Genomic DNA, 22,378 nt, shown 5'->3' with positions numbered 1-22,378 from the left:
CAAAAAATATTCCAACATTCTTTTTAATGATGACAGTTCGATGAGTACAATGCACCGTTGGATAATATAATCAAAAACCTTCACAGCCTCAGCAGTTTCAGATATACACTCTCTTATAAGCATCCTTTCACACAATTTAATCTTTGCACCCATCTGTAATAAACAGGGTGTTTTTCAAACTTCTCAAAGATTTACCCCATTTCAATGACGCCAATTTGAAGAAATCATAAAAATACAGAATTACATTGAACATTGCAAATACAATTTTGTTTCTGCCCATACATTGGACAATGTTTGACAATTATGTCACCACAGATTGTAAACAGGTTATAGCATGGCATTATTAATGCCAAGGTCATGGGTTCAATCCCAGAGGATTGTACATAGTCAGTGTATGCAATGCAATGTAAGTCGCTTTGGAAGTGTCTGCCATGCATAAATGTAAATATAGTGTAATGTAAAACTCAAATTGCTGATTATTTCAAGTTTAAAGTTTATAGAATAAGACTGAATTTGCGATCATTTAAGTTATGTAATTTGTTTGAAAACCGGATGTTATTTACAAAGAACTTTATTTTTGCTGTTGACTCCATTATTAGGCCACCTTCTACATAACTTTAAGCTGCAAGGTAATTAACATATGCAAATACTATTTTAATAGTATCAAATATAACAAAAAATTTATTCCTTTTATTTTTATCGGCTCTTTTCTGTAAACATATTCCCTATTTTTATATGTCCACAAAGAAATGCGGTATTAACATTAATGAAAAAAACAAGGTACATTCCTTGTCTAGAAATCAGCAACGTGACGATACAGAATTCATATATTTTCTTGATTTATTTATTTTTGATTCACAGCAATAAAAACAAAAAGGAACTTATTCAGAACTAAAACAATTAAGCACAAAACAAGAGTAATAATAAGAAAAACACTCATTACAATGTTATTTTTTATACAAATATTTGTATTTAAACTTACGTTATTTAAACTGACATCGGCGTTTAGCGCAAAACCTCTACTTCAAAACAATCGCCAATTCACGTGACCAAATAAATTAGAGTTACGCAAACATTTCGAAAAAAATATTGTTGTAAATTTCACACCGGATGTGCCCGTTTACATTGGATAGCTAGCACTTGTCATACCAGAGGAGCAATAGACAGACCGGTCATGACAAGATGGCGAGCGGAGTTGGAAGTGAGTATGATTCATTCTTTATCTTTATATAAACAGCATTTTGGTTATTCACATGCATATGACAGAAAACGGAAAGCATGCATGTAAAGCGCGTTCAGAATGGATGCGGTGGTGCGTGTGCATGGATGTTGCGGGATTTGACAAGCAGAAGTCAATGATGAGATTGACGCCCATTGGCTGAACCAGCAGACTCTCGATCACATCGATATATTTTTCTCTTATGTCATGTTAATGCAACGACCATCTAAAATGGCCTCGTTATTAGTTTAAAAACTGCCCATCTTTGTAATGCATCATCTCGTAAACGTATCACGTATACATAGACAGACATGCGTCAATGCTATTTAAAACTAAAATACATAACTGTGATCTTTACACTTTGAAAGTACACTTTCAATCTTTGAACAGAACATAAATTGCTGCTGGGCCCAACAGAGCCATGGTCCATCCGAGAAAAGCTTTGCCTTGCCTCTTCCGTCATGAAGAGTGGACACCAAAACTGGTGATTTTCACTTTATATTATTTACTCAAATAGTGTTTTCCTCAAATCTGCCATATATTAAGATGCAATGTCATTGATAAAGTGTTATATGTTGTACAATTGCTGTTTCAGGGTGTCTGTGAGCCGAGCCATTAAGCCATTTGCAGAGCCCGGACGACCGCCTGACTGGTTCTCACAGAAGGTATCGGGGAGTTAAAGAACAATCCTGTATTATATCCACATAATACAGACAAGACAAGCTTATGAAACCTAAAGCAGTTCATTTAGGATCAAAACTGACTCATATTCCATATTAATATGCTTAGACCACTATAAGTAACCTCTTTGTAGGTTGATTTTGCCAAAAAAGTTTAAACACTATGGGTGCTATCAACACATTTGACCAAGTCAACAATTTTTGCGAATACTTCTGGGAAGTAAATCACACCACTTTATGTGTCGATGATAAAGACATTTCATTATATGCACATTATAGAATATGATTAAACACACACTTTCTCACCTTCACTGTTTTGCAGCACTGTGCATCACAATACTCTGAGCTCCTGGAGACAACGGAAGCCCCAAAGTAAGCCCTCCATTCACTGACGTGCCATTTACTTAATTCATAACAGGTTTTAATAACGTGTGTGTGCACATTTGCAGGAGAAAGCGAGGTGAGAAAGGAGAGGTGGTTGAGACTGTGGAGGACGTGATTGTCCGTAGGTTGACGGCAGAGAGGATCGAGGAGTTAAAGCGACTGATCAAGGAGACGCAAGAGAAGCACAGGTACCCAATGTTTGCATGCTTGCTTAGGCCAAAACTTGGTGTCTGCTGACTATCCATCATCATTGTGTCCTTTAGGAAACTGAAGAGAGAATCCGAGCTCATTCAGGCCGGTCATCTCGACAGCAAGCTTGAGGAGCTATGGGAGGAAATTGTACGGTAAGAATCATTGCACCTTTTGTCAAAATGGTTGTTTCTTACTGCATGTCATAAATGGTTTAAATACTTGTTCTTGATTAGGAACAGAAAACAAAAGGAACAGGAAGCTGTGGTGAAGAAAAAGGCCACAGATGCCGCATACCAGGGTACTAAATAACAAGACCACAATTTTTTCGTCTACACTCCACTGACCTGTAAAGGCAAACATTCTGTAATTTTATAGTATAAATTATTAATCTAATCTAATCTCGTTCCAGCCAGGCAGGCAGTGAAGAACACTCCCAGACGTGTGCCCAGTGTGACTGTACGTTCGCCCTCTGGGGTCTGCTCTCCCTGCCTGGATTTTCCCATTGGGGACTCATATGAAGATGCAAGCACCACTGTGAGTTTTAGTGTGTTGTAGTATGAATCTGTTATTTAATCTTATTTTGACACCATCTGTTCCTGACGCAGGGCGCAGGTTCGACAGTGTTTGTGCCCATGGCAGAGTTGCCAGGCGCTGGAATGGTGGAGGCGAGTTTAGGTTCTCTGCTCGATGAATCAACACAGAAGAAGCTTTTGGGGCAGAAGATCACGCCACCCCCTTCCCCTCTCCTCTCAGAACTGCTGAAGAAAGGCAGTCTGCTGCCCACCAGCCCAAGACTGGCAAGAATTTCTAACAAAAATATTTACCATATTAAAGTCCTCCACAGTATTTTTATTACAGAATTTGGGACATAAGTATATATTATCATAAATGTACTTGCACGCCTGGTCAGGACAATGTGTTAGATTGAAGTCATTGCTTAGAAAGTGTTTTGTTACATTATAATATTCACATTTGGCAGATGCTTGTATCCAAAGCGACTTACATTGCATTATCCTATACATTTGTTTCTAAGTATGTGCAATCCCCTGGGATCGAACACACGACTTTGGCGCTGTTTGCGCCATGCTCTTACCACTGAGGTACAAGAAAGCTGCCCCTCTCAATGGCCACCGCAGACTCCTCCCCCAACACTTCCAGCTCTGTTGTCCTAAAGACTTTAGAAAGGTGAGAATCTAAATAACAAATCCGTATTTCAGGCCATTGAGGGAGAAGCTACACCTAGCCAGCTCACAGGGACTCAAGATATTCAGATGACTTCTGGGACGTCTTCTCTACCTTCCTCTCAGGCAGCTACAGGTATGAACTCAAACACACTTGTTTTACACCCAGCAGTGTCACATTTTAGCGGCTTAGTTGTACAAAGTGGACCGTTCTGTATTGGCAGCCTTTGTCACATACGTTCCCTGTCTTCCTGTTTCTTTTATAAATCGTCGCTGTGGAATTATAAAGTTTTGAGATATTGAGCTTCAAAGTTTTTACTTTCCATTTAATTTTGTAGATAGAACGTTGTTGTTGTAACATAATATAACGTAATGTTATTATGTGAGTTATTTTCCAGCTTAATGCTTAGCCTGCTGTCTTCGCGTGCTGTATATGTGTGGGTACGTCATATTGCACTCTGTGTGTTTGTATATGTGTGTCTCAGGTGCTCCCACGCTGTCACGTCTGCTGGAATCTGGCCCCGCACAGTTTCCCTCTCAGTTTAGCTCAATGGCCACCGCAGACTCCGCCCACAACACTTCCAGCTCTGCAGTGGACACTGCTGCCCAGCTTGCCACAGGTTCTTGCGGACGTCATGCCTCTATTTTCGTTTTTCATGCCTTAATGCAATGTTTTATATTATAATTTAATCTATGCTTTTAAAAGGGCTGTAATAGTGAATTCTCTTCCTCTGTTTTAAACTTATACAGAATTACTTTTGTACCTTTGTTTGAGGAGGTGTGTTTGATCAATAAATTTATGAGTATTAGTCTTGCGTATGAACAGGAGGTGATGGAGTCCGTAATGCACCAGTGGATAATAAGGATGCAGTTTTAGGGGATGAGGACCTGGTCACTGTGTCTTATATGGCAGAGGAACTGGACTTAGAGACAGTCGGCGACATTATAGCCATCATTGAGGAGAAGGTACATTTAAATGAAATAAAATTCGAAATTATTTTTCAAATGCATCAGAATACGGAAGTAAAAGCAATCGCAACTTCCGGTTCACAGGGAATTTAAGAATATTCTTAATATTAAAGAATTAATAAAATATTTCACTCAGTTTGAGTTTGTGCGATTTCTACGTCAATTAAGGTCTCAATTCAGAAAAGAAACATTTATTTAATACAAAAAATGTCCCATTTGGCACATAGTATCATTATATACTTGAAAGTCTTCATTTCCAGTAAATGAGTTTCCCTATTCACACAGGGTGATGAGAACGCAGAGGCGCTGGATGCGGCAGCAGTTGAAGCTGCTCTGTCTCTGTGTGAGGACACAGGTCACACCCTGACAGGAACCTGGGAGACCAACACCTTCAGGCCCATCAGCCTAGAGCCCTCCAACACTCCACAGGACTTAGACCCGAATCCTCTGCATCTGTTGGAGGGCAAGACAGAGCGTCCTGGGGCATGCGAATCCGGCAGTGGGTGCTCGGCACAGGTGTATCCATGTCCCTCCGCTGTCCCTCAAACCCCTGTCTCGACATCAGGGGTTTGCTCAGAACCAGAAGCCCCAAAAACACAGCACACTGAAAAGGACCAGGAGGGAAAGTCAGAAGCAGTTATCAAAAGTGAAAGTGACGAATGGACACAGTCTCAGTCAGGTACCTCACGTTGTATTTATTAAAGATTAAAATCATAACGTTTTATAGTTACTTGCATTTCTTCTGTCGTCTTTCAGATATACGATCAGAAGATGACGCCGCGGTAAAACAGCACTCAAAGGTGTGGTGATGCTGTGGCTCTCCTTACGCTAAAATACAATGTACGATGCACACAATAACTCAGAGCATTAACTCCTTTTTAGTATTTTTAACACTCCTCGTTGACAGGAAGTAAAAGAGGAGGTAGAAGAGGCTGTTAGTGATGCAGATGAGGAAAGTGTCCTGGAGATGAAGGACGGATTAGAGGGAGATTGTGGGGGAGATGAGGATACAGAGGGAGTTTACCTCTCAGAGCCAGAGGGGGAAACAGAGTTGGACCCTCCAGCCAGCGAGAGCGAGGACGGTTGTAGTATGCACACTGCATCCTCTTCCCTACAGCTCCACACCACTGCGGAATCCATTCCCAGCAGCCCTGCCTCCTCACAGTTGTACGTTCTGAAGATATACTGCCTGTTTACACCAAATCGTAGCTGTTAGCATGAAACATTTTTCTTTATTAATTTGTCCTCAGCTCGATCTGCAGTGAAGATCAAGAAGCTATTCAGGCTCAGAAGATCTGGAAGAAAGCCATTATGCTGGTGTGGCGAGCAGCAGCCAATCACAGGTAAGAGTCTTTACGGCGCCATACTAAACCCCGCCCCTTTCTTATCTGAAATTAACCTCAGCCATGTGCGTCACAAACTATTAAATTGTGTGGTGATTGGTCACTCTCAACAGGTATGCAAATGTCTTCCTGCAACCGGTGACAGATGACATTGCCCCTGGTTACCACAGTATTGTTCACAGGTAAAATCTAATAGATTAAACCTTTAATAATTATCAAACTTAATATACTTTTATATGCTCCAAAAAATGAATATCTTGAATCTTTTTAAGGCCCATGGATTTGTCCACCATCAAAAAGAACATTGAGAACGGGCTGATCCGCACCACAGCCGAGTTCCAGCGTGACATCATGCTGATGTTTCAGAACGCCTTGATGTACAACAGCTCGGATCATGACGTCTTCCACATGGCCGTGGAGATGCAGAGGGACGTGATGGAGCAGATCCAGCAGTTTCTGGCCACGCAGCTGATCATGCAGACTTCAGAGTCAGGCATCAGTGCCAAGAGCCTACGTGGGAGAGAGGCCAACCGCAAACAGGACCCCAATGACAAGGTGCCACACAACAAGAGATTTTGGACCACTGATGATGGCCAGGCCTGCGATAAAAGAAATGACACATTGCTTACATGCATAGAAATGCATTTGATCAGTTAATTAGGGTTAAATCAAGATTAGGATTTAAACAAACCTTTAACGCCAACTATAAACTTTAGCAACCAGATATATCTTTCTCTTTCTTTTCAGTTTAATTTCCACCCTTCAACTGCTTTCGCATTTCTTTGTGTGTGACAGAAAAAGATGACCGAAATTCTTTATTATTGATGAACCCATATGAAAATATTGTATTAGTGTGTGTGTGTGTGTGGCCATCCTCTCTTTCTTTGACCGTGACCTTTGACCTCTCACAGGACTGTATTCCAATGGCATCTCCTGCATTTCTTCTCTCTCTCTTTGTAAGTATCTGCTGTCTGTTCTTTCCACCTCTTACTGACACACGAGCAGTGACATAAGACCTGCTTTATGAAGATTTCTACTCGCTAATGAAAATCATGAGCTTTTAGAATCTAGATGCATTATCTCTGATGTCAGGTGGAGCACACACCTCATATGATGTTATAGTAAAAAAAAGCCCACTACATGAACCATCCATACGCAGCAATCTGATAAACTGTTTTTATACTGAAACTCAAACAAAGAAATGTATAGATTTGAAACAACTAGAGAGTGAGTTTTTTTTGGGTGAACTGTCCCTTTAAGGTATTTAGGGAGATTTAAAGTACTTGATAAATATTTGCTCATTTTAGACATGAACAGCTGATGAGCTATAAAGACAGAGATTTCACAGAAATGCTGTGATGTTTAAAATAGGAAGTAATCAGTCTTTTGCTCTTACAATCACATCAAATGCCCTTTCAATATATGTACCTCTGTCTAAACGTTAATATCAAAACCAAACACAGATCTTTCGTTATAGACATCAGTCTACACAACAACCTTTAAACAATGTTGGAATATCAATTACTCATTTACTTCTCTCTCTGCCTTTGCAGGATGGGGGCACCAGGGGGCGACGCTGTGCTATAGAAGCAGACCTGAAGATGAAGAAATGAGCAGGTGGACTGGCCAATTTGATGTTCAAAAAACCTCGCAAATGGCTGAGAGATGAAAACAGAACAGCATATGGCACCAAGGTCCACATGTTCACAAAGACGCTTGACTGCCTCAATATCTGAGTGTTTATATGTGTGAGTCCATATGTAATTGCTGTGAGTTGTTTGTGTATAAATAGTGCCTTTTAACGGTTTTGATGGATGGATGGAGAATACACCCTGTGATGAAGGACAACTGAAATGTAATGATGCCTACAGATGACATGATGCATACCAACGATCCAGTCTCGCCATCATCGATTCAACCTGGGATGCTGAAGAATAAAACTACAGACATCAAGCGCTTGATTAATGTTTTATTTTAGCAGCACAAACATTTCTCTCAATCCAAACAAAACTTCCAACAGTTTGGGTACTGCGTAGAAACAAGATCACGATACCGCCACTGGCACAAACTTTGTACGTCACCTTTGATGCTCCCTCTTAACACTTCAGTTCAGGATTCTTCTTAAGCACTTCTGAACCTCTCAACATTCATGCTCAATTTGTGCTAAAGTTCAGTATATTCAGAACGTCAAGACTAGTGTTATGACAGTGACGTGATAAAACATGAATTCTACTTCAAAACAGAGTCTCGTGGTTATATTTACTGATATTAAACGGTGCTTAACACATCTGAGCACAAAGCAGGAGACTGCACGGATGAACTGTTGCATGCAATACATTAATTAAGTTTAAAGAGAACCTAAAGTGCCAAAATAGAAATCAAATATCGCAGGTGAATAGACCAACAGGTGGCAAGTTTGTCAGTGCCCAGAAAAAGTATTTTTCTCCACGTCCAAAATGTACAACAAATTACTAAAACACTGAATGAATGTATACAAAGATCATTTTTCGCTACTTCGAAAGTTTTCAAAAGCTGTGTAGTGGTATATGTCCCTGTGTTTAAGAATTATTGCTTTTTGTTTTCTACAAAAACAAAATGCATTTTTCCTTTTAACAGCTTTAATCATGTTGTCAACGTGTAACTCACAGCACAGATTCAGAAAAATTAAGTTAAATATGTTATTGAATAAATTATTTCTATTAACAATAAACCTCAAGCAATAAACCAGGAGTGTGAACACAACAATAGCTATCTTAACCCTGTCATCCAGCCTGATGCCTGCACTCCTTAATATAAGGAAGAAAATGCCAGGCACCCGAACCAGTCACACCCTCCATACGGGGTACCTTGAAACTGTGCATCACATCCGAATCAGTTCAGCCTTCAGGGATGAATCGGGTACCAACACTTACAAGCAAATCAGATTGGGCTATACTGCTATTATCATCTCACTGTTCCCCACCCGAGTAAATTGAAATACATAACAGATACTAAAAGCTCTTATTAGGTTGGCCGTGCTTGCTGGGAGGGGAACGCGGGCTCAGTCTCCTTTCTGTCGATTCAAGAAGCGATGCAGCTTGTCACAGTGATCCAGCTTCATTGTCTCGGCCTTCTGTTTCAGACGTTCGTCGCGGTACAGCTGCCCGAGGTTAGCTAGATCAGATTCTGTAACACAAGACGCACAGGGAAGTAGACATGAGCAACACAACAAAGGTTCAATTTGTTTGCTTGTTGTGCGTGAGAATTCTTACTCTGCTGTTTCTCTTTCCAGCAGCTGTTCTGTAGATGGTCAATATAGTCGGTCTCAATGGTCTTCTCCAGCTCCTCCAGCGCAGCACCACGGTACTCCTTTTCAAAACTGTTATCCACATAATACGGCACACCCATATGCTGGGTTTCCCTGGAGACCACCAACCCCATGGACCTTTGAGCCAGAGAACGCATTACATTTTGAACCGCAAAACTGCCACGGTGAATCATAATCACAGAGCAGATGTGTGTCTGTAATGTCACTCATGCGTTTTCAAAGTAAATATTGGGCACACAGGACGTTTGCATAGGTGGAGTGACTCACGGTTTGTAGAAGAGGCTGTATGGAGGGTTGGTGGCCATCAGCTGAGTAAATACAGAGATCAGAATGAGAACCAGTACCGGCAGGAGCTGAAGGAGAGCTGTGAAGTTGTTCTGCACAGAGAAAAAGTAGAATAATGTTATTGCCTTGAGGGTGAGAGAAAAATCAGAATAGGACTTTTGTAAATATGACTACAATGGTTTAAACACCCGCTTGAACTTCTCACCTGACTGCGGGTTTCCTCCACCTCCTCCTCTCGTCGCTCAAATGTGCGGCGTCTGCGCGGCTGATAATAATGAGCGTAAGAGGCTCCTCGGTTGGTGTACACATGGATGTTGCCTACAAGGAGATACAAATTGTATTGTATTCTGTGAAAGTGTTAGCGTGGATCTTGTATCTCTCAAATGTTATGATTTGAGTTGCTTTGTGATAAAACTTAAAAAGTTTAATAAACTTGATGACTTTTGTGGCACTGGTTATACAAACACACATAAAAATATCATTGACATGATTCGAAAAAGCTAAATGGTGAAAAGAAAATCACACTTTTAGTCCTCGTCAAAAATGATCGCCATATAATGAATGGAAAACATTTTTGTCTGATTGATTTTTATTTTATCCAGATAGCACAAAACATTTTTGGCACTTGTCATGAACAGAAAAATCCATAAAGCATCTGACTCAAAAATGCTAAATAGACCTTAGAAAAGTCAAATATGTACCAATGCACAGCCTTAGACAAAAGTTTTATATATAATATATAGTTTATACATTATTTATAACATAATGTGTAAACAATAGGTCATAAATATTGCAATACAATTACATTATATCATAACATAACCTAGAAATCTATAAAAGATATTTAGGACAAAAAATACATTTTAAGTGTTTGTATGCTTTTGACAGATGAGTATGACTGGGGAGCACCAGATGGTTAAAGTAATAGTCATCATTTGCTCACACTCTAGTAATTGTATATCTGTATGACTTTCTTTTTTCCACGGAACACAAAAGAAAAAAAGGTAAACAAACAGTACCGGCACTTATTCACTTCTATTGTTTGGACACAAAACCAATGCAAGTGAATGTGTGCCAGTTAACAACATTCTTCAAAATATCTTTTTTTGTGTTCTGCGAAGGTAAGAAAGTCATACAGGTTTAAAATGACAAGAGGGTGAGTTAATAATGACCGAATTTTCACTTTAAAGAAACTACAACCATTTATTTTATTTCAACCATTTTATTCAGACCTGTAGGAAATCTTCCCCCGAAGAAGATGTTGAAGAGCTCCTCCGGGGAGATGTCGGCCTCAAAGTCTCTCGTGAAGTTGCGGTGGTGTGCGTACGGGTGGCGAGACTGTGGCGAATTTTGACTGGATGCATCTGCAGGGCTCTGCTCGCCATACTGATCATACTGCTGCCTTTTCTCTGGGTTACTCAGCACTGCGTATGCATTTCCTATAGCTGCACAGGAGACATTTATTCATTTGGCAGACGCTTTTTCCAAAGCCAAAGACAACATTACAAACCAATATTTAAAAAAATACTAGATCTAAACAAGCTGTAGCACAAGAAACATAAACAGAACCTTGAACGTGTTTGAGTCGAGATACCTTTAAAAGCATCCGTTGCTCCGGGGGCGAAGTTCTTATCTGGGTGAAAGCGTAGAGCCAGCTTCCTGTAGGCCTTCTTCAGGTCCTCATCGCTAGCCTCCTTCGACACTCCCAGGATCTCATAGAAGTCTTTACATCTCTTTATCCTGCACAGGTTTAGGGAGGAAAGGAAACACGTTATCTTATATCAGCAGCAGGTTTAAAAGTGGGTTGGAGCTTGCATGAACAGTAGCTACCTGAGCACTCCCTGACGCTGTTCCTCCGTGTAGGTCTTCTTGTCGTCGCCGGACCCCAGCGGGTCGGGCTGCTGTTGTGGAGTCAAGCCGTTTTCATCGGAGTTCCTCCAGCCGTGTGGAGGCGTATACGTGCGCTCTTGCTCAGGGGGAACGGGGCCACCATTTTTCACAATGGCATCGATGAGTACTAAAGAGATGTTACATACTTTATTTGAAATATCTACTTTTGTGTTCCACACAACAACGTGTATAGAAGTTTTAAACGACATGAGTGTGAGTAAATGACAGATTTTGTATTATTGGGTGAACTGTCCTTTTAAGACCGGGTCACAACAACACAATTTACTTGATACTCTCACATAAATATCATATAATGTATAAACTAAACATTGATAACAAGAAGGGTGTTTACCAAGTCTCCAGATACAGAAGCATCAAAGATTAAAATGTATTTATTTCAATCACTGTCAGCAGTGGGAGACCCGAGCACAGATTATATAACACTCAACATCCCGACGCTGCACTTTCTATTTCCGCCAGCAGCACAGCGACCCACAACACACCTGATTTGTCAATCAAACAGAAACACGGACACGGACACAAACCTCTGGCCCGTGCGCTGGGGTAAATCCTCTGAGCCTCGTACAGCAGCTGCAGGGCTTTCTCCTTCCGTCCCGACCGCAGGCACAGTTTGGCTTTCTCTATCAGTCTGTCTGACTCCTCTCTGTCCATCTCAAACATAACACAAATGCCCGAGACACGCACAAACACGCCTGAAACAACAACTAAATGGGTTCACCGAGCTAGCAAGAGCAAAACACTCGGATGAAGATGTACGTTAATGAATCGCCGTAAGAATAACTCGCGATGTTGTTGACATCGAGCTAAAACTATCGCGTTATGCTAATGCACACAATTTTATTTTCGGTCTCTGATATGATCGCTTTGCCTGCTTTAGCGGACATTTCTACGACACGGTATAGTCGAATATACATGTATTAGCGAATGCGTATATAACATATTTGGCTTCGTCATTGTATAATGTGCAGGAAAGACAGAAATGCAATACTCCTCGTAACCTCCATCGCTCACCGGAAGCGGAAGTACATAATGCGGGACTAAAACACGAACTGCCAATGAGAAGGCAGAATTCTCCGCCCCACAATGATTCAAGTAAATAAATGTGTTTATGGATAAACACACATTGCGTGACTGTCTATGGACACAATGACCTTGTTCACTTAAATGAAATGGTTCCCAATAGCCCCCCCCCCCTTTGGTTTTATTATGATAAAGTGTTGTAACCTTGTCTTTTGTTAATATTTTTTTTTGGCAGATTGATCCCCATTTTTCCAGGATTGTTTAATTGGTAAAATCATGGTTAAAATAGGCTAGACGGTTCATCGGACGCACGCGCCTGCCCCGTACTTCCGGTCTGTGTTTGGTTATAATATAACGATTTATTAGATATTTTATTAAAATAATATTATTTGATAGAAATATTGTACTGTATAGTAATTGTATAAAATAATATTAAAACTACTCAACAGTTGATTCTGAGGTCTACCGGAAGTTATGTTTGGACCACATAATTGCTTGTTTATGATGTTGCGGCAGTATAGCAAACCCTGTTGTTTTCCTACAAATAAAACAAAAAAAAGCAAAAATATTGGTTTCCCTTCTGAAACATTTTCCATGTTTCATCTATCATATCATTTGATCATTTTCACCATATATAATTTTATTTTTGGCATTAAATCATTATTATTAGTCACCCTTTACGTTTCTCACTGGGTTTTGCAAATAGCTAACCAATAAAAAGTACAGTGTTTTTTCCATTTCCTGAAAAATTTGGACATCTGAGGTTTCTGAAGGAGGATATGAAATCACTGCTATAGTAAATTAAACATCTACTGTTTTGTTTGGACTTTTGACCTCAAACCTTTGTAACAAAGATACAACCATTGTAACAAGACTGCTTGGCCTCCCATAAACATGTCACATTAGAAATAAATGTACTATTTTATTTGAGACAGGAAGGAATGACATTTTTAAAACATATATTATCACATTGTTGTGTGTCGTGAGATGCATTATAAATATGTAAAAGTACATGAGCTGCTGTAATTTTCTGTGATTGAGAGAAATCAAAGTCCGCCTTTGATGTTCAACAGGTCTCTGTTAAGTTCTTGGTCCTCGTTGTCCACCATAGTACTGCGAACTGAAGAGACCTGTGGAGAATCTGTGTCTGCGGACATGAGAGTAGGAAACACTGTACAGTGCTTTTGCAAAAATGATAAATGGGATACTGTCTGTCATGAAAAATGAATTCCTGCTTTTCTTACCATAGTCTGTGTTTATTGTCCGCACAGAAACAAGAGTGATGCTCTGTCTCTCAGAGATGTTGGTCATGTTGCTTCATCACAAATGTGAAAAATTTTCATTTTAATAATTGCATGCAATCTGTTCATTAATTCTAACATGTTGAGTATCCTTGTTTGTTTGCAAGCCCTTACCTGTCGGACAACAAAGAGTCACAGTTTTTAATACCTGTAAAAAAACACATAGATTTTTTTCAGTGTTCTGATTTCAGTAAAGTGAAAAAAGTAATGTTAAAAACGAGAGATAAACTCACCCTCCTGCTGTTTTTTACTTCTACACCGTCCCCTAAGATTGATTGTAGTCACCAGAATCACCATGACAACAATTAAAATGAGTATAAGACTCATTACACCTGTAAGAAAACAGTTCACAGTACTGGCAAAAATGTGTGTCATGAGTTAAACAGACCAAACATGAGTTTAACTCAACAGAGTTAAACCTACCAAAAGCAAGTGTAGTAAGACTGTTGCCTGACAGCAGCGCTGGCGGAGCGGTAACCTCTGACTTGGTGATGTTTAATTGAACTGTAGGGGATACATTTCCAGAAATATCAACTGTGCATGGAGTAAAAGTGTGAGCAGTTTAGGTGTACAGTAGGTTTAAATAGAAATGCAAGTTTCAAAAAGATTATGAGACGACTATAGATGGTTTCTTCAGATGCATGCTCCTGGCCCCAAGTTAACTTCCAGTCTGTTTGGTTAAAATATACAAATTTACATTCATATTTTATTGAATGTTAATTGTTTAAATTACATTAAAACTACTCAGTTATTGATTCTTTTCGGAGGTTTAGCTGAAGTTTAGGTTGGGCCACATAATAATTGTTTATGTTGCAGCTGAAACTGGTGTCCATAATGTGCATTTAGTTACTTATTTTAGCAAATAGAAATATTTTTTTTGAACGTTTCCCTTTTCTATAAAATATAAAGCTAAGTAGTGACACCTTTTGTTGTTGCCACTGATGAGACAGAATGTTGAGCTGCTTCAGTGTAGGATTCTGCACTTGTTAATGGTGAGCTGGTGATATTGGTCTGTTCTGTAATAAATACACATTTGTTATGCAAATTTTTTAGAAAGTTCTACTGAAATTCCGGTCTTAACTTAGTAGAGAAGTGAGATAAAACATTAGTTATCCTAACAGGATGAAAGATTAAATTGCAGCTACAAACACACACAAGGTCAAAATCTTCCCATGCTCTGAATAATTTACTTAACAGTGGTTAATATTTACTTTCTGATGTGTAGTCTGAAGAAGACTGTCTGTTTTCAACAGGCACAGCTGTAGTACCTGCTTAAATAAAGATTTACAATGATACTGTATGTTTGATGTCTTTGGTTTTTTTTCAAGCTGATGGATCATTAGATATATGATCATTGTATCTTACTTGTTATGAGGCTGGAAGTTAAAAGAGCTGTAGTGGTTGTGCTCACAGTTCTAAAGATGTGGCTGGTCATAACAAGGTCATGATGGGATGTAGGAGTCACAGACATTTCTGGAGATGTTCGGGCGGCTGAAATATGACAAAAGCATTGCATGCTCATACATTCAAAGAAATATTCCAGTGGCCTAGTAAATATCACAAAAATAAACAACTACATGAACTTGATAAAATCTTTTAAAATTATTTGTGTGATTTTTTCAGTAGGACAAAATACCAAAAATTCAACAATTAATTTCTCTAAAATGTACATGCTTTATTAAAGTTTATTTACTTAAAATAAATAAGTATTTAATCAACACATTTTATTTTAGTATACACTTAATATTTTTTTGTGAATTCTAAACAAAGCATTTGCGTTACTTGGATTAATTTAAATGTTGTACTTGCATATACTCAATTAATTTGTTTAATTGATTTCACAGCTTCAAAATGTATAAATTTTATGTGTAAATTGTTTAACCAAAAACAATTGAGTAATTAATTGTGAAACGTAGTGTATCTACACAGGAAAATATAATTTATTGAATTTATAACATATAGTTGCCAAACTTAGATTAATTTAAGTGTTTGTCTACAAAATGAGGTCACTACTGTACTGTATTTGCTTATCAAGTAAGCATAATGTAATACACATAATTCTAAATCCCAACATGTTACAGACAGCAAATTGAACCACTGAATACATTTGTGCATTGGAAATCTTTTTAGAGTTATTTCCCATAAAGGGATAGTTCACACAAAATTGAAACATTATGTAATTATTTATCTCATGTCATTTAAAACTTTTATGTGGCAATTTCTAGTGATACACAAAAACATATTTTGAGAAATGTCTCAGCAGTGTTCTGTGGAAAAATGTCACATGGGCTTGGATTGACGCAAGAGTGAGCAAATGAATAAACTATTATATCCTTTTAGATTACTTGCAAATTATACACTAATGTGCAGAATTAAAAATGAACATATTCCAAAATACACACATTCAAATACTCTTCTTTCCAAATTGTATTTTGAAAAAAGGGTCTTACTGGTAAACTGATGAGAGACACCTTCTGGTTTATGTGCAATTTGTGCCAATATGATTGACGTAGACTGTCAGAAGTCAAATGCAGTAGATTTTCTAAACAATGTAATTATAAATAGACACTATTTACAGGAATACTGACCTGTGTTTGAATCATCAAGCTGTGTGGACAAAGCGGTTGTGTTTGGTAGTGTAGTAGTTGAGATCAAGAAGTTTTTGTCATTTTCTGTACCCATGGAGAAAAAACACTTCATGTTTTAAGATGCCAATATTTAGTTTTCAAGAACCTTTATCTCCATACATTTAGATCACATATTGTCACAAAAATCAATTCATTTAAATTTAGAAGTAAATATAAAAGTAATAAAGTTTTATGTTGAACGTTTAGAGATTTTAACAGTATTATCATTTACAGTTCACAACTGTGTACGATTCACAAATAGCAGAAACCATGACCAAGAAGGACTGGATCTAGAAATCTGGCACACTTTTGGTTTCTAATGAACTTACCTGCTGAGATGATGGATGAAGATGCAATGATGGTAGTGAGAAGATAGAGGAGCTTCTCCATGACTAAGTCCAAATGGTGTATTCTCATCCGTCAACAGGACTATTACAAGTTGGCACCAGGCACACATATGTTTACCAGATATCATGAAATACAAAACTGAAAATATTATAGTAATAAAAACGTGGTAAAATGTGTGTGAATTTAGGTATTAATCTGTGTGTCTAAATCAGTTTCCTGTAATGAGGGTTCTTATAGTATTCTACGTGAGTAGTATGTCCTGTTGAGAAGCGTGTGCACGGCTGTGTGTGCCAAGCCCTGGTTTTAGGGGAGGTTAGTGGCCCTCCCGAGTTTCCTGTGAAAGAATAGCAGGAAGCAGGTGGAATGCCCTCATGGAAAAAAACCTTCATTGGTTGCGTGTTTTTAAACGCAGCGAACCTTCTTTTAAATCGCATTTTATTTTTGATAACTGCACTTGTGTAGCCTATAATAAAATAATGTAAAATAATTTGGGTAATAATGGGATGAATCCTTAAATTCTGTTACTCGACTCCTTCCACACACAAATTCTTCCAAACAATGGAAATGGATGGGGAGCAGAGAGTGCCGTAGTCACCATGCACTTCCTTTGTGTGGAAAAGAACAGAACACAGGTTTAGAGTGCCATGAGGTCAAGTAAATAAGAAACATCCCTTTAAAGGTCCAGTGTTTGAAATTTGGTGGCATCTAGCGGTGAGGTTGCAAATTGCAACCAACGGCTCACCACTGCTCGCCCTTCGGTGGTTGACATAGAACTGAGATGTTTTCGCTTCATTGTCGAAGGAGATAACGTATTTTGAAAACACACTTTGTAGAGCAGTTTGTCCGTTTAGGGCCAATGTAGAAAGAACATGGTGAATTCCATGTTAGGCGACCCGCAGTGTGTTTAGATAGAATTAGCTATTTCTAAGAAAATACAAAGATAACACTTAAATGTAAGGTCTTTATACAACTCTGAATACATGGCTATGTATATTATATTGCGTTTCTGTCAATAAATCCTGCAAAAAATTACAAACTGGACCTTTAAGGGGTTTTCGGTAAATTCTTTCAGCAGTACAAGGGGAAAGACAATATTAGTTCATGCATATTTTATTCAAGAGTAAAAAATGTGATTTGTCCCATAGGGCATGCTTACAATATGTGTTTTCATTTAGGAAGTTAAATGCGAAAACTTAGCTCCAGAGAAAATGTAAATAAAAGTAGTCACAAATCCATAAAATTCCTCCTTTGAAATAAACCACGTCTGGACCAAACAAGGATCAGTAAAACAGTGGAACTTAAAGAACCATAAGCTTAATTGTAAGAATAAGAAGAAATTTGGTCAGAATCAGAATGATGTTATAGCTGTCCTCTTCAAAGTGAGACGATGAATTTTCCTTGTGTCCAGTTTGTTTACATTTGAATAACCATGCAATCATGCTTTGGCAGCCTGAATGTTGCTTTTCACTGAGTAATATGTTCATTCACACTACTGAACAACTTCTGTACACCAACAGAACAGAGAGGAAAAACCCCACAAAAAACCCAAAAGGAAACAAAAAGAGCGTCAAGTGCCTGTACAGCAAAACTATACAAAAATAAATCAACGATAAAATGATATCAATGAAAAAAGAGAAATGAAATCAAAGATTACAAAATCATATATATTTATAGAGATATAAAAACAAGCTAGACCTTTACAAATATAATCTGAAGAGGGAAATAATTAGAGTCTACTATATTGAAACATCACAAATATAATTTCACATATCAATAAGGAACTTAATTGCATGCACTGATGCGTTCAGTACCATAGATGCTGTTGAAAATCATTGTACTTGACCGTTGTTGATAATCATAGATTTAAGTATATATATATATTTATATATATATATATTTATTTGACTTGCGAAATGTACTATGTGCATTCTCTCTTAAGTTACAGGCAGGTGAGAAACAATCAGGAAGGTGGCGTCAAAGGTTGAGCTTTCACAGCAGTATTTCCTCACATCCCAATGGTGCTTTTGACAAAATCAAGAGTCTGGACAAACAGCACCGCTAAGCTTTGCCCTTCACGGCATCCTACCAAAAACCAAATCAATAAATAACCCCCCAAGTAAGATTGCATTGTCAGTAATAAAATGTACATATTTTGTAGTCAAATGTCCTTGCTTACAAACGTTTTTCATTGTTATGTCAACTCAAATCGTGATTGTATTAATACTAGTAGCAAAACATTTTCAACAGTGAGGGAATTTTATTATGAGATGGGATCATGAAAAAAAATCCTTAATCAAAATAGGAAAAAGTGTGCATGGAATTTGGTACAGACGCCGCTGCACCGATGAACTGCATGGATCAGGCTTTAGAGAGAGTTCCTAAACTCCGCCCGCTTGTGGGCAGAGTCAAAAAGGAACTGCCAGATTTTGCCCTTGAGACCGCCCCCTCTCTGATAAAGACACTTTCAGCCCTTGACAAGGCATATCACCCCCCACCCCTCCTTTCCCATTCAACGCTCCCACACAAGGCAGATTTGCAATCAGCAAGATAATCCCGCTTTCAACCGTAAGCGGCGACCTGACGACAAGAAAAGACTCCGCCTCTAACCCACTCGAGTGAAAAGGTTTTAAGTTAGACAGTTTGGTTCTCGAATTAAACATTGGAGCAGGGAGGGATGTGTAGGTGGTGTTATGTCATTGGGTGTTTGCTGGAAGCAGGAGGTCTTAAATCACAGGTTTGGCGTTGTCCTGCCATGCATCGTGGCGGTGGCATGGACTCAGGTGCAGGTGGGTGGGCAGCTGTTTCATCACTGGATGTTGCTGTTGTCGTCAGTTCCATTGGTCTCGGACACGTTCATCTTGCCCATCGAGTGGCCCACATGGTTGACCCCGTCCTTGCGGGGCGGCATACGCTCGTTGATGCGGTCCAGACCTTTAGCCTCCTCGAAGCTGTTGATCTTGTGCTGGGGAGAGAAGCCACGGATGGCTGTGGGGGGACAGGAAAAGTCCAAAATGAACATCGGGACTACAGATTGCCAATGATATTTGTAGAAAAAAATGTGTTTCTGTATCTTAGTTTGGAGGTGACCTGCTACCAGGACCGCACAAGTAGTGTATATACTGTACGTATTTTAATAGAAGGGATAGTTGACCCAAAAATGAAAATTCAGTCATCATTTACTCACCCTCTTGTCATTTCAAACCTGAATGAAGATATTTCCGGGATGAAGAATATTGGTAACCGAACAGCGACGGCACCCATTCACTTTTTGAATTCACAATTCTATGGACACAAAACCAATTCTAGTCATTGGGTACCGCCGTTGAACGGCGACCAACATCTTCTTTTGAGTTCTGCAGTAGAAAGAAAGTCATACAGGTTTGAAATGACAAGTGGGGGAGAAAATGATGAGTAACTGATCAAGCAAAAAAAGTCAAAGCAAACATACGTTACCTTGACCTTCACAATGATTATCTTGTAATAATGATTTATAATTTGAGCTGTCAGGTACGATTTCAGGGAAATGACAGTCTGAAATTATTGGACTTCAACACACGTATGGATATAATGTATAACCTGCTATTTTGCATTTCTGACAGAGATGGAAATAGAGAGGCACAAGTTAAAGGGATAGTTCATCCCAAAATGAAAATTCTGTCATGAATTACTCACTTTCGAGTTGTAAACCTGTATAAATGTGTTTGTTCAGTTGAACACATGGAAGGATATTTGGAAGAATGCTTGTAACCAAACCGTTCTTGGACCCCATTGACTACCATAGGAAAAATTAAAATTTTATTCAAAAGTGCTCCAGAACTGTTTGCTTTCCTACATTATTAAAAATATCTTCTTTTGTGGCCAGTCATTTTTCCTACTATGGTAGTCAACGGTGTCCAAGAACTGTTTGGTTACAAGCATTCCTCCAAATATCTTTCTCTGTGTTCATCAGAACAAAGAAATCCATCAATTAACATTTAGTCATTTAGCAGACGCTTTTAATTAAATCAATTAAATCAATCAAAATTATATCTACGGTATAAAGCACACTCAAAGCCACAGAGTGTACCAAAGTGCTTAACAAATCCATACAGTAATACAATATAAAATACATAAAATAGAAGAAAAGAAGAGAAAAAAACATCAACTATGTAAGACCAATAAAATGCTAGTAAAGAGTAAAACATCCAGTCCTAAAAGTAATTTACATATTAGCAAATGCCTCATCAAAAAAGTTTTAACATGATTAGAGGATTAGAGAGGTGGACATTCTTATAGACAAAGATAAACCATTTCACAGTGACTTTAAAAGAACAATCTCATTTGCTTTTTAAGCGTGACCGAGGAGTTTCAAGGAGCAACTAGTTTTGGCCTCTCAAAGACTTCTGTGTTTGTCAGCAACCATGCTGCTCCATTTTGTAAACTTTGAAGACATGACGATGAAGACTGGCTTACACCCATATACAAAGCATTACAATCATCATCAATTTAATCAAGTCGGGCCGAGCCAGTAGTCTCGGGCTTCTAGCTGTGAGGCCAAAATCAAGCAGCTGTGTAAAAAGCTTATATAAGAGCGTTATCATGCATTGTTACCATTGTAAGATATAACAGTATCTACAAATAAATAATTTGATATAAGGTTTCGAGGTACCTTTGCTTTTCGACCTACACTCACCTACACTACACACTGTTGTGGGTTCGATCCCAGGGGATTGCAGATACCTATGTAAAATGTATAGGATGATGCAATGTAAGTCGCTTTGGATAGATGCGTCTGCCAAATGCCTAAATGTAAACCTAGGCTACTGTCAGACAGTTTCTGGGGAATGTTTGACTATCGATGATCGCAACACAGGTTTTTTGTCAGAATTAAAGACTGTAGCAGTCGGAAAGCGGTGTGTTTACGGCGGTTATATAACAATTATATAAATCTGAGCAAGCTGACTAAATTCATTCTGCAGTGTGACTCTCTGGTCTGTAAATATGAACATGGCTACCTAGACAGAGGCTGTGTAAACGAATATAGCCAAAATCACAGATCACTGAATTGTTAGACGATGTCGCGTTATGTCAGAACTGACAATAGAATCAGAAAATATGTAAATGAAAACGGTTTTATTGTTGTAAATATAATCTATAGACTAAATAAGAATACCCTCTTACCCCTTTTACATTGCAAAATGTTTACTTACACCGACTCGTAACATATAGGCTAAAGTAGTATAAATATAATATTCGTTAATTCCGTTTAACACATTATACATAAAAATGATACAAGATGACATGTTTCTTAAAAATAAAACCAAGTGGAAGCATTTACAAGTAAAATAACAAAGGTCCCAGAAATGGTACCTTGAGGGACCCCACATGTAATTGTATTTAACACATAACCATTTTAACAGAGAAGGTTCTATTTTGAAGATAATAGGCAAACCAGATTAGCGCAGTTCCTTGAATGCCCACATTCTGTTTTAAACGTTCAATTCAAAAACAATGATAAAACTTAAATGCTAGTAAATGATGCAGCCTCAGCAGAATTTCTTCAAGAGATGCCGGTCTGCTTCCTTGGATTAAACATTACCTCGCTTAATGGTTAGACTAAAGCTGCCTGAAA

The 22,378-nt window shown here is 38.5% G+C and overlaps 4 protein-coding genes across 11 annotated transcripts in view; 1 reads left to right on the top strand and 3 right to left on the bottom strand.

Annotated features, from left to right (window-relative positions):
- Window positions 1–1,122: 1,122 nt before the first annotated feature.
- On the top strand, window positions 1,123–8,204 carry brd8a (bromodomain containing 8a). Of its 3 annotated transcripts, none has more exons than XR_013788255.1 (20): window positions 1,123–1,201; window positions 1,610–1,703; window positions 1,815–1,884; window positions 2,222–2,271; window positions 2,349–2,471; window positions 2,547–2,627; window positions 2,709–2,773; window positions 2,885–3,009; window positions 3,081–3,272; window positions 3,693–3,792; window positions 4,142–4,276; window positions 4,483–4,622; window positions 4,911–5,304; window positions 5,382–5,425; window positions 5,533–5,792; window positions 5,876–5,968; window positions 6,082–6,150; window positions 6,241–6,523; window positions 7,522–7,662; window positions 7,761–7,919. XR_013788255.1 is itself a non-coding variant. In XM_079486684.1 (20 exons), the coding sequence occupies exons 1-20, from the start codon at window positions 1,183–1,185 to the stop codon at window positions 7,579–7,581; spliced, it is 2,442 nt and encodes an 813-aa protein (XP_079342810.1). In that variant the 5' UTR covers window positions 1,152–1,182; the 3' UTR covers window positions 7,582–7,919. The 3 variants fall into 3 exon arrangements, 2 of the variants coding, with proteins under 2 accessions (XP_079342810.1, XP_079342811.1); XM_079486684.1 differs by adding an exon at window positions 6,880–6,924 and having other exon boundaries at window positions 1,152–1,201; window positions 7,522–7,919; XM_079486685.1 differs by having other exon boundaries at window positions 1,156–1,201; window positions 7,522–8,204.
- On the bottom strand, window positions 7,918–12,610 carry dnajc18 (DnaJ (Hsp40) homolog, subfamily C, member 18). Its single transcript, XM_079486686.1, has 8 exons — window positions 11,996–12,610; window positions 11,391–11,577; window positions 11,155–11,300; window positions 10,793–11,005; window positions 9,766–9,878; window positions 9,543–9,652; window positions 9,220–9,392; window positions 7,918–9,133 (listed from the first exon to the last, which is right to left on the bottom strand). The coding sequence occupies exons 1-8, from the start codon at window positions 12,129–12,131 to the stop codon at window positions 9,009–9,011; spliced, it is 1,203 nt and encodes a 400-aa protein (XP_079342812.1). The 5' UTR covers window positions 12,132–12,610; the 3' UTR covers window positions 7,918–9,008.
- Window positions 12,611–13,389: 779 nt separating this feature from the next.
- ecscr (endothelial cell surface expressed chemotaxis and apoptosis regulator) lies at window positions 13,390–17,057 on the bottom strand. 6 transcript variants are annotated; one of them, XM_079485862.1, is made up of 10 exons: window positions 16,749–17,056; window positions 16,381–16,464; window positions 15,158–15,283; window positions 15,004–15,060; window positions 14,716–14,808; window positions 14,216–14,326; window positions 14,026–14,124; window positions 13,907–13,940; window positions 13,736–13,806; window positions 13,390–13,632 (listed from the first exon to the last, which is right to left on the bottom strand). In XM_079485862.1, exons 1-10 carry the CDS (start codon window positions 16,834–16,836, stop codon window positions 13,538–13,540), a joined length of 858 nt encoding a protein of 285 aa, XP_079341988.1. In that variant the 5' UTR covers window positions 16,837–17,056; the 3' UTR covers window positions 13,390–13,537. The 6 variants fall into 6 exon arrangements, with proteins under 6 accessions (XP_079341988.1, XP_079341985.1, XP_079341987.1 ...); XM_079485859.1 differs by having other exon boundaries at window positions 13,396–13,638; window positions 15,004–15,063; window positions 16,749–17,057; XM_079485861.1 differs by having other exon boundaries at window positions 13,396–13,638; window positions 14,216–14,296; window positions 15,004–15,063; window positions 16,749–17,057.
- Window positions 17,058–19,008: 1,951 nt separating this feature from the next.
- The window catches only part of ppp3ca (protein phosphatase 3, catalytic subunit, alpha isozyme), a 39,922-nt gene continuing 36,552 nt past the window's right edge, over window positions 19,009–22,378 (bottom strand). Inside the window, exon 14 of the mRNA XM_079487114.1 lies at window positions 19,009–19,752. Within this exon, the coding sequence (XP_079343240.1) occupies window positions 19,574–19,752 (179 nt within the window). The 3' untranslated portion in view covers window positions 19,009–19,573. The remainder of the gene's footprint in view (window positions 19,753–22,378) is intronic.

Source organism: Barbatula barbatula, assembly GCF_947034865.1.
Source record: "Barbatula barbatula genome assembly, chromosome: 22".
Taxonomy (NCBI): Eukaryota; Metazoa; Chordata; class Actinopteri; order Cypriniformes; family Nemacheilidae; genus Barbatula; species Barbatula barbatula.
Note: the sequence above shows the minus strand (reverse complement) of the source record. Positions and strands in the feature narration are given on the sequence as shown.